General features: G+C 51.4%; 1 protein-coding gene across 3 annotated transcripts in view; it reads left to right on the plus strand.

The window, feature by feature from the left end:
• SUFU (SUFU negative regulator of hedgehog signaling) overlaps window positions 1-3,936 on the plus strand; it is a 90,298-nt gene extending 86,362 nt beyond the window's left edge. For all 3 annotated transcript variants that reach the window (XM_061372562.1, XM_061372563.1, XM_061372564.1), the window contains exons 11-12: window positions 278-346; window positions 3,442-3,936. In XM_061372562.1, the coding sequence (XP_061228546.1) occupies window positions 278-346; window positions 3,442-3,531 (159 nt within the window). In that variant the 3' untranslated portion in view covers window positions 3,532-3,936. The remainder of the gene's footprint in view (window positions 1-277; window positions 347-3,441) is intronic.
• The last annotated feature ends 8,925 nt before the right edge of the window (window positions 3,937-12,861 follow it).

Raw genomic sequence — 12,861 nt, forward strand, 5'->3', positions numbered from 1 at the left:
CCTGTGTCTAAAGCTGAGCCTCTAATTTTAGACTAAAGAAGATAATTGAGGGTCAAAGAAAGACTGCTGTATAATTTTAACTTTTTTTCTTTCAGTGGTTGGGGTGGGAAGCAAAGTTAGGAGCTCCTTGCCCTCAAACCCTTGTATTGCAGGAAAGGAGGACATGGAGGAAGGAGTGAGCTGGTACAGTCTGCTCTCTGCAGAAGTCGTTCCGTTTCTTGGCTATTAGCTAAAACTAGGAGTGTAAAGGCGTAAACTACTCTTATTTCCTTTGCAGATCCTACTGACTGAAGAGTTCGTAGAGAAAATGCTGGAAGATTTAGAAGATCTGAATTCTCCAGAGGAAGTAAGGCTACGTCATTCCCATATCTCCCATGTACTGTTCCAGAGAGCTTAGCCCATCCTGCAGCTTGACTTTGATCCTCCCCTCTGCTCGCAGGCTGCAGCCTGCATCGTAGACATGAGGCCTTGCTAAACTTTCACATCTGCTGTGACCTAAGGCACTGAGAGAAGGGGTTGCAAGAAGTACGGGGCAGGGATGGGTATTAAGCGAGACTCTGCATTTCCTTTCCACCAGCATCTTTCCCAACATGGTATGTGAGCACCCCAAATCAAGGTGGTGCAGCCCCTGAGCCAGGTGGAGGGGTTTCCTTCATGCCATGCATAGTGCCTTCCACAGGAGCACCAGGCACATCACCTTCCCTGCTTTGAGAAAGGCTGAAAGTGGTAGCAGTACTTTTACTGCTGAGCAACCTGTGATAGGGGCCTCCATTCTGGGGCCTGGGGAGCAGGGAGGGGGGGGTTCACATCTGCTGCTTGGCCTTCACTTGCCAAGTGAAGGAGAGGACCATCACCAGCCTGGAAGCCGCATAGCAGCAGCCAGGGGAGCTTTACAAAGCTTTGCCGTGCAGTACTAAACTTCTCTCTGCCATGTGAACCCTTCCTGGGGAACATTTAACACCCTGTCTCCCATGCATGCCATATAAATACTCTGCTTGACTTCAAAGAGCAGTGGCAGAAATGACATGTAATATTTTTAATCCCATTTTTTACAGCTCCCTGCAGACTCTAAAGAAACTTTGCTTGGTTTGTAGAGCAGCCCTCCCATCCCTCACCCTGCTCCCTTCCCCCCATGAAAATCTCAGGGCTCTAATTGTTTAATCCAAAGTTGATTTAATGCCAGGGTATTCTTCACTGTGTGAGTGAGGGGAGCACGCTGCTAGCTGTGCAGTGACTTTCAGACCAGCTTTTATCCAGTTAAACCTAATCCAAAGCTCATTTTTGCTAGTGACATAGAAGCCCAGGAGCACTTTGGTTTGAAGGCCCTTTAGTTAAGGCTTTGGACTGCTCTTGTTCCTTCGCTCTCCACTGAGAAGCAGAGGCAATGAGCATGGCAGCTCCTGGCACAGCAACCGGGCATTCGGTTCTGAGTTACTGTGACTTTGCTGTGTTAAAAAGTGGCAAATAAACAAATGCAAAGGATGACTTCTCCAAGAGGATTGCTTTGGAACCACTCCTGTTTATAAAAAGGAAAATACTCGAGATGAAATGTGAGCTTTCACCATCCAGATTCCTCCAAGGATTTGTAACTTGCAGGACCCTGGGTTGGGCCAACCCAAGGCGTTCCTCAGCAGCCCTTGCTGTTGCTGATGATGTTCCTGTGGTAGAATGAAGCGCTGCAATGAGAATCTTCCCTTTGCTGCATAAAGAGCCACCTGTGTTAAGTGAAGTTAGATGATCTGAGTATCTTTAGCATGTTTTTTACATACCCTAGAACTGAACTCAGAAGAATCCCCTCAGTATGAGGGCTTGAGGTTAAAAAAACACCAGCCCTAAGTGGGTCTTGGGCTGTTTATGTTTCCTAGAAGAGAAAGAGTGGAAGTTTGTAGTAGCCACTATCCTAAAGGACCCTTCTTCCATGGTTCTGATGCTGAACCACCAGCCTGGCATACTCAGGTCGGTAGGTACCAACTGAAGGTTATCCTTATACACAGCTGCATATGGAGCAAGGTTGGGAGCAAATTCATGCTAGAGCCATCCTTGCTGTGGAGCAGGCAGCTGGAAGGGATTTCCTTTAGCAGGAACTTGCCACTGGGCATGTGTTAATGTCCTTCAGAAATTGGGCGCTTATGGGAAGAAAGACAAGTAATTAGGTAAGGATAAACGATTCCCAGATCAGTGCCCCCTTGCACCAGCTCTGATTCATGTAGGCCCTGGGAAGCTTATGGCATTGATGGCTTTGGTCTGAGGACTTTCCTAGAAGAGGACCACTGTATCTGTAACTGTTCTGGATAAGCTGCTTCCAGGTCAGGTTGTTACTGGTGGTGTGGGATCCCAGTAAGGAATCTTCCTGGGAGTCCTTCTGGGGTGTCAGGGACTATCATGGTGTCAGTGGGTATAGCAGATCCTGCAGGCTGGCTTCCAGAGCTGTCCCCCACATGTTTTGGACCCTCAGGCTGGACACCAGGATTGCATGAAATGCCTGTGCAGAACTGGTTGCCATCCAACTCTGGATGGGGCAGATTTGTAGCTTAAGAGATTCCACCCCCACCTCCCACAGAGCTGTTTTTGAGGTCTCTGTGAATGCATGGGCCCTGGTCAGATGCAGCTGTGAGAAGGGTTGGTGATGTAAGGCCCCTTGGAGCCCTGTCCCTGCATGGTTGTGTTTGGGGTCAGAGATGATGGGGTGACTTCCCAGCCTGAGGCAGGATGCCCTGGGGCGATATCAGGATGGGACGAGTGCACTCGCCAGAGACAGTGCTGTGCAAACCAGACTGGGGCAAAAAAATCTCCGTTCCGAGTGCTTCAATCAATGTTTGCGAAACAGCCTGAGCAGCGGAGTGCCTGTGTGAATATGAGGCGTTGTACAGCACCCTGTGAAGCCTTTGTACCAGAGGTGGGTAGGGCTGGAGCAGAAATGCTCTTCAGGCACACTGTCTTTCCTCAGCCAGGGTTTGCCCACCCAGAGATGATGGCCATTTGCAAGCCCGTCACCCAGCAGAGCCGTGCTAGCTCACATCCCACCCTGTACCAACAAGAGTTCAGAAGCTGCCATAAGTCTCACTTTAAAGCAAATGGGGGCTGGTGCAGGTGCAAGGAAAGGGATATGGTCAGGTAGGAGGGGAGATAGTTCTGCTATGACTTTTCAGCGAGGTTGGGAGGGGAAAGGGTGATGGGGGCAGAAACCCTTCAGGATCCGTCTGATGAAATAAACAGTGCTTGGGCTGAAAGCTCCGAGCTTTACTTTGGCAGCTGAGGCAGAGGCTGCATTATCTAATGTCCACTGCTGTCCAAAACACACTGATGGGGAAATGTTTTCTTAGTGGCCTCTTGTTTTAAAAGATAATACTAACATGGGGCTGCCTGCCTTTGCCCTGGGTTTGTTTGTTCTGTGCAGGTTGCAGTGATGTACATTGACTGGTTCTCTTTGCTGTCTTGCAGTTTAAACTTCCAAAGGAGTACAGCTGGCCTGAAAAGAAACTGAAAGTTTCCATCTTGCCAGATGCCGTGTTCGACAACCCGCTGCATTAGAGCTGAATTACACCCTTCTAACAACTGGGAGAGCCAAGTTACTGTCCATTGCCCAGTGACTCACAGGATAATTAATGCAGTAAAAACTCTGCCGACAAATAAGAGTTTGCTGCGCAACCACTGCGAACAGAAGAGGAGCTACTCAGCACCAGCCCAGACCGAACTGAGCCCTATCCTTTATCCTTCCCAAGGCTGAGCTCTCTGGGAACAGCCTGCGTATGTGTGAGTGCGAGTGAGGAATATTTAACTATGAAAATCAGTAGTAAGAATCCTTTTTCTCTCTCCCAGCTCCAGAACTCCCCTCTGCCTTAGCTCAGGGTGTAGATGCTCTGCACGCCTGTATTTACACATGCGTTTCTGCCAGGTGCGAGCCTATAATCCATGGATTAAATGTTCTTTACGTGACTCTGGAGTCCTTTTGTTAGCCAAACTTTTACTGACTGCAGAACTGTTCTTCCATGTGCTATTTTTTTTCTTCTTTTCAGAAACGGAATGGTATTTCCCCTGTTTAAAGGAGGCCAAAAGCTCACATGCTTGAAGCTGAACAGATTTAAAGATGAACTTTCTAGTTCAGTCAAGAAAAACAAACCCAGATCCTCCCTGCCCTCAAATTAGGCATGTTTTAAGTGTTGGTCTTGGTGCTATTAGCTATGGTATCACTGCAAACAGAGGCAACTTTATTCTCACGCATCCTGTCCTTGTGCCTGAACCCCAGGGAAGGTCGCAACCCCTGGTTTTTGCACAAGCAGGAGGAAGAAAGCTACCGGGGTGGGGGAGATCTCCTGTTTACAGTGTGTTTATCTTTAAAGAGATACTGTCAAGTATTTTTTCCTTGCTATTGTACAGAATTTGAGAAGCTAGAAAGGACCATTTGTTCACAGGGACAACTTCAGCAGCTCTGCAGGATCCAGAGGGCTGCTTGAAAGCATATGAAACAGAGATCTCCGCTGCCCTGGCGCAGCAGAGAGGAGACAGCCTCAATAAAGCCAACTATTCTCCCTGTTCCAGCAGGGTTGTGCCCTAGCACAGCTCCATTTTCCCCTCTAGCCTCACTGTGATGGCTCTTCTTGTTATTGCCGATGTCCTTCCTTTCAGAGAGATTTGAGCTGTAAAGCATCAAAATCAGCTTGAAAAGACCTTCTCTCTAGATCCCCATGGCTTCCTCCTTGGAGCAAAATGTGGTGTGCAGAGGAGACAGTCTCTGCAGGGTCAGGTTGTGTCTCTGCATTGAGATGCTGGCCCCTGTGGATATGCTGCAGCAAACCACTGCAGGCTTTACCCCCTGCTGCTGTTGCAGGTTGTTTCTGATGCATATTCCCCACCCTTCTTCTGCCCATTGTCTTTTGGTGACAACTCTTCACTCCTTGTCAGGGGAGGTGCAGCTTTCCTTCCACCCCTTTTTGCCTACAGGAGAACTTAGTGATTTACTCACAGTTGCTGTGTGATCGGAGTACAAGTATAACAGAAGCTTTTAACACTCAAGTCCCCTGACCAAACAGCAAAGTCCAGGAGGCCTCACGGTACCCCAGAGTTGGTTTTCTGTTTGTTTCCTGATTTATTTTCTTCCTGGCACATTCAGCTTTGATGGTTTTTGCATATATTTGGGGCTGGTTAACGCTGGTCAAGGAGCAGAGCTAGGAGCCACAAAGCTTTCTTTGGACTTGCTACAGAATTCTGCTGTGGCTTCAGGCAAGTCACTCAATGTCTCTCTGTGCAGAGGGTGATTATTGACTAGAGGGCTGTAGGACCTACCGAAGCATGCCAGGGTTTGCAGGGGAGGGCGTGCTTTGTGTACAAAGTAGTATTTGTATTATTATAATTGTTGTTATATTATAATTTAAGACAGGCCAAATGCAGGGTCCAACACTGCTCGGCAGAACCTTCCTTTCTGCAAAGCTACGGAAGCAATTTACATGTAAATGAGCTTGTAATTTTGTCTGAACTCACAGGATCATCTTAGAATCCTGCTGCGAAAGAACAAACTTTCAGATATCTGCATGTGCCAGCCGGGGGGGGTTCTGTGCTGTTGCAGACTGCAGTCATCCGTGGGAGCTCTTGGCCAGTTTTCATTGTCCTGGTTAGCACGAAGCATCCTTTCTGCACTGGAGATGTATATGCAGGGGACAGCGTGGGTGAGAAAATGGCATAAAGATGTACCAGTCCAGCTTCAGAAATTACATGCCCCACCACCGGATAATGAACAAACAGAGGATTGTGGCAATCAAGGGAAAAAGGCAAGGGCAGCAACTAGAATTCTGTCCCAGAGCCATCCGCCAGCAGTAGCCCATGGGCTGCTCTTGTACGATGCTTGCTAGGGGTGTCTGCAGCAGAGCTAGGCCATCGCCATGGTGTTCGCTGCTCTTCCTTGTTTCTAGATGCTAGCTCTCATTAAAAAGAGCTTAAAATCCACATCTTGGTGTAGAAGGACATTTGGAAGGTCAATTGTTGATGTTCCCACAGAGATCAGCACGGGGCAGAGAGAAGTCCATCAGACCCTCTCTGGGCTCTGACACACATCTGGAAAGCTTAGGACCTCCTGCCCTATGAACTCCTTGAGCCTTCGCAGTGGGGATGCAGTGCTTTACGCAGGGAATGCACCTCCTCCAGGCTGGCTTGTGCTCCAGTTCTGCCTTTCTTATGTGTATGTTTTCCTCACATATTTACTCTCACGAGATGCGCTGGGTTGGGTTTTCATTGACTTCAGAGGGAGCGCGCTGAATGCATTTGAAAATCCACCCAGTATCTTTGTGTGTATTTTTGTTCTATGTCATGTATTTATATATAGTTCTGTGTATTTGAGTTATGAACAGGTGGCATGCCAGAAATCTCTATTTCTGAGACACTTTCTCACAGATCCTTGCTGGTAGCCAGATAACAATTGAGGGGAAAGTTTAAAGGCAAGGAAATGAAATCTTCCTATTTAGTTAAGGGGGGGAATATTAGACAAGTGCTAAAATAGAAATCTCTGTCTCTTACAGTAGGTGTAACACCGAGAGAAAGCGGTGAAAGTCAGCCTTGAAGCTCCAAGGTTGTGTCGCTGCCTCTCAACAGTTGTCTAAGGATAAGAAAGTTGCATGTTCCTCAGTATCGTGAATTGCTGCGCACCCACAGGACCTCCCCTCCCCTGACTCACATCAGGTTTGCAACCATGCCAAAGGCTTACTCACTGGCAACTAAATGAGATCTCAAGCTTGGATATTTTCGTCTTGGGACAAGAGGACATGCCTGTGTGTGAAGGAAATGGAAAAGAAACCGTTGTATTTGAGTGAGCATTTTCCCTTCAAGAAGGGAAACGCATCAGTGTTAATAACACCATGGTATTTGTCTAGCCCAAACCTGCTGAGATGCTAGGTCCCTGGTGCTGGGGTTTTGTAGATTGTGTGGAAGGTGTGAAGGAGGATTGTCTGAAAACAAAACCTGTGAGGCTTGTGTTGGCTAAAGATAACGTTCTGGGTGGAAATGAACGTGGTTCAGAAGCAGTGAGTGCAGGTTCTCTCCCTCCTGGAGAAACCTGGCGATGCAGGTCAATAGGGATATTGCCAGAGATGAAAGCCTCATGGCAGACCCGCAATGCCTTGAAAATCCAACATGTGACAGCAATTCTGAAATGAGAGAAGTCCCAAAAGCCAGGACTGTTCTCCCTCTCTACTTGTGATTAAGAACAGAAGGAATGTATAGTTTCACTCCTGAAGTATGTGGGCTATGATCTGAGCAGAACTTGTAGCTGGTGTGACCTACGGTGATATTTTCAGTGGCTCAGAGAGGTGGTGCCTGCTGTGTATCGTGTCTTTGAGGACAGTGATATATTGCACAGAGATTTGCCAACAGTGATTTGAAATTGTATTCTGAAGCTCTTCAAATACTCAGTTACTCTTGGATGGCTTTTGAAATTACACCAAGTCATCAAGTGGTCTTTGAAGAAGTGGGGGTTGTGTTGTTTTTCATCTGTGACCAGTAGAAATATTTAGGGGGTGTAGCTCTTAAAAAGAAAACAGTTGAAAGAGATGCTTGCCTTGGAGGGGGCAGATTGCTGGGGAGAGGTTGCGTGGTAGGGGAGCAGCTTCCTCCTGCACCCACAGCTCAGGCTTGTTCAGGGCAGTGCAGCCCTTACACATCCCAGGCGCTGCAAGGGGAGCTGATGTGGATGAAAGGAAGCCAGAAACCAAAGTGAGAATCATCAGGGCCTCAGCACAGTATGGGGCCCTGCAGGCAAGTCCTCATTTCCATGCCAGGACCCACTGAGGTCCTGCATGCCGCAGGCAGCCGCCACGCACATCCCACTGCATGTTCACGCTCTGATGGCAGAGACTGCAAATGGCTGCATCTGAGGTTGAGTCAAAGATGGGGAGTGGCAACGTGGCTGCTGCTGTGGGCTCATTTGTTATTCTAATCAGTGTGGGGTGGGGAGCCGAGCTCCTGCTCCGCTGCCCCTCGTGAGAACCTCCAGGCTGGTCACCGAGAGAGCCTTATTGTTCACCCGCCATCCCTTCCCTTCGGCACATGTCCCCCAGCTCCCCACGGAACCCTTTCTCTGGTGCTTCACTGGAAGGTGCTTGCCTGGCTGCGTGCTTTGCAAGACACTGGGTTAGATGACACCTGGGATCATGGCTGCTCGGCTGTTTGTCTGCCCTCCTTCCTCCTGGGTGGGCATCTGGAGTGCATGACCTGCTTTGCCGGCCTGTATCTGGCCAGGGCAAGGCAGTGTTGTGTCAGGTGGGGAGATGCAAAGACCTTCAGGCCAGAGGAAACCCTTAGACCTCTGTGTCCAAGCCAGCCCAGGTGAGGAGGGGATCCAGCACCGTGAGAGCCCTTCCACTTCCCAGGGACTTGGTCCTTTACGTGACTGCCCTCCATTTAGAGAATGTATTGTGCCTTAATTCTCCCCGTGAGTGAAGCTGCAAGGGCACATCAACTGTCGAGCAACCAGGAATCTCTTTGAGTGCATCTGTCCCTATCGATTAATGCCAGCCTGCGCAGCAGCCAAACTGTATCCAAAACAACCTCAAAATGCGTGTTTGCCAGTGGGGTTCACCTCCAAAGATGTTAAAGCTGGATTTAGGTCTCTTGGACCATGGCAGTTTGTAATGAGCTCTGCAGCAGCCTCCTGTTTTGATAATGTTTGTTCTGTTGTGCAGTTCTCTTTTCAAAAGAAAACCCTTGTGTTTGACGTTAGTCCAGAATTTCTAATGGAGAATAAGCCTGAGGTTGCAAATGTGTTTAAAACCCAGCCTTGCATCAACCTGTCTCTCTCAGGCAGTGAACCTGTCGTGTATCGTGCTTCACCACCTCTTCATTCCTACCATGGTTCTGTTTCCCCTAAAGCCGCTGACAGGCCATAAAATCATCATAAGCGGCACATCAGTTCAGAAACATGATTTCTGGGCTGCCGTGGAGGTGGTCCCTTCCCTTTCCCTCGCTGGAAGACCACGGCATCAGTAACCGTTTGCCTCGCAGGGCCCCGGGAGCAGGAGAGGAACATCAGCCCAGGAAGGGCTGCTCGTGCCTGGGGCCAGCGCTTGGTTGGTTTTAACTGTCCTAATGCTGCCTCTTCCCTTCTTTAAAAGGAGGAACAGAGAGGGGAAAGAAGCCCCAAACCCCCAAAACCTGGGGGGGAAGCTTCCTGCCGGCTGTTGTGCTTTGCACACACTGGCCTTTTCTCTCACCCTCTCCCTCCGCTCCCGGCGAGGCTGGAGATGAAAATGGCTCCTTTGTTCCTTTCCCTGGGGCCCAACTGCAGCGAAAGTGCGGCTCCAGAAACCCTCTGCTGCGCGAGTGGCGAGGGTGGGAGGGACCGCGCTGTCGCCGTGTGTGGTAGGTCCTACATAAACACGGCATGTGTTGACAATGCCGCCGGCAGGATGGGCGCAGGAGGACTTTGTGGTGCTGGCGATGAAGCTCTTGAGCTGTGCGGCAGCGAGCAGGCAGTGAGGCCCATGGGGGGCAGAGGAAGGGGTGTGAATGGCTGTGTCCTCCCGGCAGTGACTGGTCACAGGCTGGGGACTCCAGGCCCTTTTGATCTCTGCTTTTGGCTATTCCCTTGTGGAAGCAGACGGCATCCTGCTGGGGGCTTGCACCGATGCCTTGGACCCCGCACCGGGATGCTCCTTGCACCCATCCAGCCCTGGAGTCCTGGTGCTCCGAGTCTGCCCCTGCTCATGCCCCAAACCCCAAGTTTAGTCATTGAAAACGCTTCTCTCATCCAGCCTGGGGTGGACACACCAGCTTTTCCCTGTCTTTAGAGGGCTGGAGGTTTGGCTGTGCGCTGGGGACACTATCTTGCATAACCTAGAGCAAGGGCAAGGGGTGAGGGACATGTGGGTGACTGGGACCACAGCAGACCCTGACTGCTGGTGCTGCCTTCGCAGCCCAGAGATGAACCTTTCTGTAGTTCAGCGTGTGCCTCTGTGTGTGTGTGTGTGCGTGCGTGCTTGGTCTGCGTGCACAGGGCTGGATGGAGCGAGGAGCCCAAGGATGCTACCGATGGGGCCGGAAGGAGCCCGCGTGCCTGTAGGCGGTGTGTCAGTACCCTGTAGATGGCCTTTCTTCCCCTGCCCCTTCCTTCTTTTTTATAAAAGACAAAGGAGAAATAAAAAAAAAAAACAGAAAAGTTAAACTAGCAGAGGTTTTTAAATATTTTATATTAGTTTCTAATGTAAATTCCTACCTTGTCATTGCAGTGCTGGGGGGGGGGGGGTTCGCCTGCACGTGACCTTTTGTAATATTTTTGTGACTCACTAAACGTTCCTGTTTCCCTCCCGTGTATTCGAAGTGCATTAAAGGTATTTGCAGAACTGTTGGTGTCCTTCTCTGCGGGAGAACCAGCGGGACCCCCCCCTCCTCCTCCTGGTCAGCGCCTTCTCATTGATGACTTCTCCCCACCAGCCCCTGAGGAGTGGGGTCTTATCTTCCTATTCCCATGCATGGTCCTGCCCAGGTAGGATCCTCCATGGCAAAACCAGCCTGAATGCCGTTGGGATGGGGAATGCTCGCACACGGGTCCGAAGACGTGGCCGGTTGGCTGAGGGATGACAACCTCATCCGCTGGCGTGGGAAGGAGGGAGCTGGGGTGAGTGCTGGGTCAGGTCCCTGCTCCCGTCCTCTGCCAAGCGCCTCTTGGCTCCGGCGGGACCCAGGGGGGTGTGGATGTGTGGATGTGCGCTCTGGCTTGCCGGGGAAGAGACACCGGGAACACCGCTGATGGGAACAGCACTGAGGTAATGTGCACTGATTCCCCAGTAAGGCAGAGCCATCCTGCAGTGATCTCTTTACACTCCTCGGTAATAAATTCCTTTCAGGTCAGAGAGGAGAGAGAAAGGGTGGGATGTCGGGGAGGGGGGAAGGGAGGCGGCTGCGCATAGAGGAAGAGTGATGAGGAAGGAAAGGGTGCATGGAGAGCTAAATCCAGCTTTGGGCAGGTTTTGTGCCTGCTCTCTGGGGTGTTGTCTGGGCACTCCCTGCATCGAATGGGGAGCAGTCAGCAGAAGGGTTCCTGCGTGAGTTTGTTTTCTTTTGAGGTTTGGGGTGAAAACCATCCTTTCCCAAAGAACCTCTCCCACAGCTGCATCCAGACGTGAACAGCCCCAAGGCAAAGCAGCAGCATCTCCAGGAGCCAACGGTGCAGAGCAGCCACTGCTGGACACGTCAAAGGGAATACGGCCATAGCTTGGTCCTGTTCATCGTCTCACTTGAGCAAACTTTGCTGGTCAGCTGGGGTCACAGTGAGGTTCTTCTTCCAGGCAAGATTTGGGAGTGTGAGGCTCCCTACAGCTGCTCCCCTGTCCTGAGACACCCCCCCCTCCATACCACTCACCTTCCCAGACATCAAAGTGTTTGCAAGCACAGGGCCACCCTACTGAGCCATCCCAGCAAGGATGGTGGAGCTGGGAACCCTCCCCGCTGGCTGCTTGCTTACTTTAATGAATGACCCAAATAACCCAAGGGCAGCAGTCCCCTTGCAATGGCACATCCCAGCCGATCCCTCTGTCCAGCCCCACAGACACTGAGCGGGATCCAAGGGGACAGGGTGTCCCTGGGGCTGCAGCTCAGTGGGGTGCCGCTCTCCCACCGCCACCCTTCACCCCAAGCCCCAGCAGCAGCCTGGGCAGCGGCGGTCGGGGCTCTGCCTCCGCCGGCTGAGAGCACCTTCGGGCAGTGGATTTAATTAAGGTTCCCGAGGAGCGGTGCCTGGGAGCCCCTCCTGCCTCTGCGGCTCTGACCTTCATTAGGAGCGGTTTGTTACTAATAACGCCGGCAGCTCCTTCAATTAATAATGGAAAGGCTGCGAGCAGATGCCAAGCCAGGAGAGGGAAGGGATTTGTTTGTTTATTTCTCTCCTCTTCTTGGTTGGGTTTTCTGTTGTTGTTTGGGTGCAGAGGGAGGGCTGGGGCTCACTTCCCATCCAAAAAGTGAACGGCAGCGCCCAGGAACCTCAATGGAGGAGAGAGTGAACCTGCGGGGCAAGAGGGATGGGGTGGGATGAGAGGGCAGCCGCCATGGGAAGGGATTCCTGCTGTGCTCCCTGCCCACCCAGGGCGCTTGGGTTGTGCTGGACTTGGGTAACCAGGGATGGTCCTGACCCGGGAGACCTGGCCATAGCATCACCCCCACAGCATGTCCCTTCCTATAGCATGTCCCCCAGCCCATGTCAGGGGAGGGAGGAGTTCTCCATGCTTTAGTCCACTTGGACCACAAGGAAATACAGGCTGACAGGATCAGCACAACAGGTCCCCTTAGATTGTTCTTTTCCCCCTCTTTTTGCCTTGTTTCTCTCCTGCTTGCTGTTTCACCTGCCTGGTGGTACCTCAGTGCAGAGGAAAGGCTCCCAGCACACACCGGTGTGCAGGACCTGACACATTAACACCCTGAGCTCCTGGGGACCCTGTGGCCAAGCTGCCTTCGGAGAGGGGCCTGAAGCAGCTGGGCTGTGTTGGGTTCTGCTGCCTCCCCCCCATGCAGGACAAACCCCACAGAGCCTTGGGGACAACAGGGGTTGGGCAAGCATCCTCACCCTGAGCCTCACCATCCAGCGAAGGAAACCAGCGGTGGGAGAAGCACTGCAGGGAAGCCCCAGCTCTCCGCTAGGAGCCCACAGCATGCCCTAAAGCTCTGGCTTCTCCAAATAGCTTTCAGAGCCACTGCTCCTGCTGTCAGGCAGTTTGCATTGGAGGAGAAGAACGGCCTTACCTTGCCCCAGCACTTCATCGCTCACACTAATTGAAGCAGCCCATGAGGCAGGCCGTGGCAGCATGACCTCAGCGCAGGCTCCGTCCCCTCGGTCCCCCACTGCTTACCTGCTGCAGGGATGCGCTGGCTGCGGGTGCGTTTCAGGCA

This window comes from Neopsephotus bourkii, unplaced genomic scaffold (assembly GCF_033783945.1).
Source record: "Neopsephotus bourkii isolate Nb327-2 ecotype Australia unplaced genomic scaffold, CSIRO-AGI_Nbou_v1 NB_1615, whole genome shotgun sequence".
Taxonomy (NCBI): domain Eukaryota; kingdom Metazoa; phylum Chordata; class Aves; order Psittaciformes; family Psittacidae; genus Neopsephotus; species Neopsephotus bourkii.